The sequence below is a fragment of the Carettochelys insculpta genome, chromosome 7 (assembly GCF_033958435.1).
Source record: "Carettochelys insculpta isolate YL-2023 chromosome 7, ASM3395843v1, whole genome shotgun sequence".
Classification (NCBI taxonomy): Eukaryota; Metazoa; Chordata; order Testudines; family Carettochelyidae; genus Carettochelys; species Carettochelys insculpta.
The window spans coordinates 38506927-38512926 of NC_134143.1; the positions used below are offsets into that span (position 1 = coordinate 38506927).

At 44.9% G+C, this 6000-nt stretch overlaps 1 protein-coding gene across 1 annotated transcript in view; it reads right to left on the minus strand.

The window, feature by feature from the left end:
• The window catches only part of LOC142015729 (putative neutral ceramidase C), a 36178-nt gene extending 35327 nt beyond the window's left edge, over positions 1-851 (minus strand). The window contains exon 1 of the mRNA XM_074999514.1: positions 698-851. Coding sequence (XP_074855615.1) covers positions 698-851 — 154 coding nt within the window. The remainder of the gene's footprint in view (positions 1-697) is intronic.
• Between the last annotated feature and the right edge of the window lie 5149 nt (positions 852-6000).

Below are 6000 nucleotides of genomic sequence, written 5' to 3' on the forward strand. Positions count from 1 at the left end.
TCAATTTATAGTTAATGTGATTGGATTATTAAGCAATGGATGGCAGTCAGTGCAGTCTAGCAGAAAGGGCACTGGACTGAAAGTCAGGAGGCAAGGATTTTTTTTTCTTGTCTCTGCTCTTCAAAGGCCCACCCACCGGGCCAAAGGGGACAGTGGCCCTGGGGCCCAGGGATTCAAAAGGGCCCAGGGTTGTGGGCCACCACCACTGTGGCAGTGGTGGCATTCAGAACCCAGGCCCTTTAAATCACCACTGGAGTCCCACGTAGCACTCTCCGTGAGGTGCTGATGGGGTGTCAGAGGGAGGCTAGCCCCAGCCCCACCCCTTCTGCCAGAGGTCCCATCCCCTCCAGGAACAAGGAGCTGGGTCCACCTACATTTTACCCACATGCCTGGCAGTTCTGTCAGCTGCCTTGGCTGTGTAACTCTAGGCGAGCCCCTTACCTCTCCCATGTTAGTCTATCATGTCTGTTTACACTGTAAAACCCTCATAAAAAAGAGTCTGGCTCATTGTGTGCACAGTGAGATCTAATCTTAGCTGATGCCTCTAACTAAACAGGAAGAATTATAATAAATTCACACACTTCCAGTTAATCCATAACAAATTCATTTGCAGTTTTTGTTCATGAAGTTTACCAGGGCCCAGTAAACCCTCTAGATCAAAACAGTTGTATGGCATCAGAAAATGGTAGCAAAATACCGTTCAGTAACTTGCTGTCCTTGCCTGTCGTGTAGTGTTTCTTAGGGATAAACAGAAGAACTAAAAGGGTCAAAGAAATTATTGTCATCAGCACCAAGAGGACCATGAGTACCACTTCCAGGCATGAGAAATGTTTTTTACACTTGTGCCCCATTGCAGGAGCAAAACCTGCAAAAGAGAAAAAGCAGCAGTTAGAAATTCAGCTAGAAGTCAGCCAATTGATTGTGTGTCCAAAGCAAGTTTAGGCCACGCCCTCAGAGACCACATCTAAATTCAGATCATACCACTCTCCTTCCCTTCCGGGACCTCCACATTTCCTAGCTAGTAACAGAGAGAAAGATGTGCTAGCCTATATACTATCAAAAGAAAAAAGTAATAAAGTAGCACTTTAAAGACTAACAAATTAATTTATTAGGTGAGCTTTCATGGTCTGTGTCAGGGATTTTATCCCTTGGGCATTATCGTCCCCGTGGGCCGGGGAAACAAGCCTTTGGCCATTAAACATCAATACAGGTACATGAAAAATCTAAAGTTACATAGGCTGCCATTTAGCAGCCCCTGCAATGGTCACTCTGAGTCAGTTGGTTTCCCCGGTAACCTGAACTCATGAATTATTCAAGACTGCAGGTTCAAAATGGAGCCCTGTGATTGGCCCCAGGTAAAACCTTCCAGTACCTTCGGCCGAGAGGAGGACCTATTTGAAAACACCTGCATAGCACCTACAGTATGTAAATCATGTAATAAATATTTACGAGATCCCTCTATAAATTCAGGAGCTGCAGCCCATTCGGCGGCCTGGAGGGACTCAGGCTAGACCCCGTTACCTCGCATGGAGGAGTGTGGCCACCTAGTGGCGTGCACTGGACTCCGAGGCCAGGCTTAAACAGCCAAAAGACCTGACCTGAAATCACTACAGCGCCTGCCCTTCAGGTGGCACCAGCCGGGAGCAGGAAAACAGCACAGTAACCAGCTCACCTCAGGACCCCACCAGCGCAGAAGTGGTGCCAGTGCCCCAGCGCACCTCAACACTAGCCAGCAGCGCATTGCGTCAGGGAGCAGCAAGCGGGTCCTTTGGCCAAGTCACCGGCTGCCGAACTGGCCCCTACTCCGGTGGGGGTACTGCATACCCAGTGACGTAACCAGGGACCTGCCATCAATACCATCAACGCTCCCCAGCATCTGCATCTTCTGTGCCTACCTGGACCATTTCACCGGACAAGACATATTTACCTGGACGAGACCTCCATTCACCGGAAAAGTCACGTAATCTATTTACTGGCCTGTGGCACAGCCCGGGACCTTTGCCAAATTAGAAACTTCATTTAATACAACACTTTTGGGTACTGGGTCCCCTAATAGGGGGGTAGGGGTCGCACCTCTGCCGCGCCCTTTCCAGGGCCAGGGAAGGGCTGTACCTGGGGCTCGACCCTAGGGCCGGGCTTGATCACCCAAATTTAAAAACATTTAAGTTGTACACTTGAATTAATAGTTTGTAATTATAGTTTAGATTAGTTACTTAGCTATAGAATTAGTTAATAAGTCATACTTACCACTGTGCAGGTGGGTTACCACGGTGAGGGCATAGCCTACCGGTTCCCAAGTAAATCCTTCACCCAACCTATCCCATAATCTCCCAGCGCTAACTGAGAGGGGCCGTGGCAAACTCCCATTTAGAAGAGGGACCTCAGAGGCAGAGCCTGAAGGTCCTCCGTGTTGGCCGGAGTAGCGACCCGGCCTGAGCAGCGACCCGGCCTGAGCGTACTGGGGAAGGAGTAGCGCCCTTCCCCCACTTGGAGCTAATCTGCAAAAACTACCTTTTCCCTCTTACCTTAAGAGTTTTTTTCCTAACCATCTTACTTTGCCTTCCGGTTAAATAAAGAACATTATACAGGTTGCTTCTATGGAATTGTTATTGATACTAGTAAGCGTTTATTAGAGTGTAAGGTTTATATAGGGCACTATTACTATGAACTGTCTCCTGTGTTTATTTTATACATGTTGCTGTTTGTTTGTCTGTTGTTGGTTGTGTTAATAAATAGAATAATAGGTTCACCTTAAGCCTCCTCCTTGTTTCACCTTCGTCCCTGGAGCTAGCCACTGCCTGCCGGGGGGTTACATCTTAAAGCGGGAGGGTACGTGCATAATCCCTGGTCCCCTCGCTGGTGGGGGGTGGGGTGGTCTGCAGAGGGGCGGGGCGGTCTAACGTCGCTGGGCCTCCACCATCTCTCCTTTACACCTTAGGTCCTCGAGGATCCGGACGACTAGAGCGGGGAGCCTCGCAATCTGGTCGCGCTAACCGGGCAGCTCAGAGCGGCCATAAGAGGTTAACAATTCCCTGCGACAGTCTGAAGAAGTGGGCCTGTCCCACAACAGCTCACCAAATAAATTATTTTGTTAGTCTTTAAAGTGCTACTTTACTGCTTTTTTTATTTCCTAGCTAGGGCAGATTAGGATAGGGAGACCAGGGTCCACAACAAGGGTTTCCCACAGTACATGCTTGATGTCTAAAAAAGCCCTCACTGGTCTGAAACACTTCAGGGGGTAAAGCATCCTTCTCTGACAGTCTATAAGGTGCCACAGTACTTCTTGTTCTTCTCTGACAAGCATCTGAGGTTAATACAGCAGCTTGAACCCTGACAGCACTTCCTAACAAGTGCATCCATCAGAGCACATTTGACAGCATACATAAGTTGTTGCATAAATGGCTTAAAAAACTTAGCAAGCACAAACCTCACAGTTGGAACTGGACACAGGGCAAAATTCAAGTGTTACGGATAAACTGGAAAAAAAATGGTGTTGATTAAAGCTGGAATATGTGCACCATCTACAGTTAGGGAAGCCCATCTCTGCACCGTAGCAGTGTCACAATCTTTCATAACTGGATGTGATTTATTGCCCTACACACTAGCATTAATACAGCCCCAGTGGCCAACGTCCCACTCTGACCTGATATACAACTGACCAGTGGCACCCTGGGGTTGCCGGCTTCCAGACAGCGATTGCCACACACCAATATGGCAGTTTTCTTTCTGGTTGTCTTGCACCACAGGTTGGAGAGCTAGCTCAGCACACAGCTCCAGGAAGGTGGCTTTTTGCACCCAAAAATTCTATAGCCACTGCTCTTCATTCCACAGGTGCATGACCACCCACCAATCAGTGCTGGTTTCTCCAACACAAAATCAATTCATGGGGGTTAGGTCCATGAATGGATATTAGCCAGAATAGGTAGGAATGGTGCCCCTTGCCTCTGCTTGTCAGAGGCTAGAAATGGATGTCAGGGGCGGGATTGCTTTTGTGAATACCTGCACTGTTCACTCCCGCTAGGCATTAGCCTGTGAGCAGACAGGATACTGGACAAGATGGACCTTTGGTCTGACCGAGTATGGCCATTCTTATGTTCTCTTCATTAGCCTAGGACCTCCATTTCTCTAGTATCAAGAGGCAAGTCCATATCCCCAGCCAAGGATTTAACGCAAGTATGTTCTTAGCATTCTATCATAGACTTGTAGGACTTTAAGAGACTGTGAATTCTCCTAGACCACACACACGAAAACAACCGACTGAAAGGAGCTCAACTCTTTGGAAAAGGTGCCGTATAGTTTTAAAATACATTTATTATAAATAACATACCAAAAGGGCTGTGTGTCAAACCAATTTGCTACACAACATATTTTTGTTTGTTTCATTGTCTATTTGTAAAAGGAAGCAGTCATATTTCAACGCTATAATTCACAAGCTGTGGGCGCTAACAGAAAGGATCCTAATTTTAAAGGTGAATGGGTTTTTGCCACACCCCCATCCTTTGTTTCCATAGTACTTCAGACCCAGCAAAGTACATTGGATCAGTGCTTACCAACCCAATTGTATTAAATTGGGAAGAGGTTGTTTGAAGTGAAATTCTTATACAAAAACAATAAGAGTTTATTGTCTACATAAGATCTACTAAAACTGATTACAGAGAAGAATCTTACTTTACAATATAGTTGATTAAAGATTTCAGAATTCTGGAAAGTCAAATAATCCCTTGGTACAATTTGCAGCTTTTCAATCTCACTTTTCTTTGTTCATGAACTCTGACAGGTCTGAAGGAAAGTCAAGATAGTCTTACAATAACATGAACACTTTCTAGGTGTATTTTAGATGTATTTATTATTACCCTATGAGTCAGAAACAATTCAAGATAAGATGTTCATACATCAATAATATTAAGAGCAAGTCTATAAAAATATCAGTTTATGAAAGCTCAGCTTATTAATTATTCTATATTGACCATCACATGATGGCCAAGCACAACTTCAGGATCTCCATAATTAGTCAAAACATAGGTCTTTTGCTCTTTCCATTATTATTGGATCAAAGCTGCAAAGTTCAGAAGTTCGGTTCTAGGAGTGACAATCCCTGGACAATCTAAGCAGAGATAAAGAGCTCATTCTTCCATGACACTACCAAAGCTTATTTTGAAATAGCACATCTTATCACAAACCGTTAACAGTGAATTTAATAGATAATAAATGCACTATAAACTTTACCTTGCAATCCAACCCCTTAGTACTTTATTCAATAGCAAGAAACTTCATTGCCACAAAGCTATATTTGTTGGTTAATAACTTGTACCCTTTCAGAAAAATATCAGCAAAATTCAGACACTAGAATTTTTGGTGGAAGGAAGAAATTGTTTGTCAACCTAGTTACTGCATTTTGGGAGAAGTTCTCCCACCAGCATAGGTAGTATCTACACTGAAGCAACGTTGTGGCACAGCTGAGTCCCTGTAGTATTTTAAACCTAGATGAGTTCACAGAGTAAAGGCTTGCACAGAGCTGGTGCTCCATAATATTTTGTAAACTTAGAGGGATAGTGGAAGGAGGGGGCCCATAAGAACATAAGAATGGCCATACTGGGTCAGTCTAAAGGCTCATCGAAGCCTAGTATCCTGTCTTCCAACAGTGGCCAATGCCAGATGCCCCAGAGGGAGTGAATAGACCAGGTAATCATCAAATGATCCTTCTCTTGTAATCCATTTCCAGCCTCCGACAAACAGAGGCTAGGGATACCTACCCATTCTGGCTAATAGCCATTGATGGAACTAACCTCCATGAATTTATCTAGCACTGTTCTAAGCCCTATTAAAGTCATGGTCTTCACAACATCCTCTGGCAAGGAGTTCCACAGGCCTACCATGTGCTACGTGATGAAAAACTTCCTTTTTTGTTTTTTTAAATCTGCTACCCCTTAATTTCATTTGGTGACCCCTAGTTCTTATGTTATGGGAAAAATAACTTTTCCTTATTCATTTTCCCATACC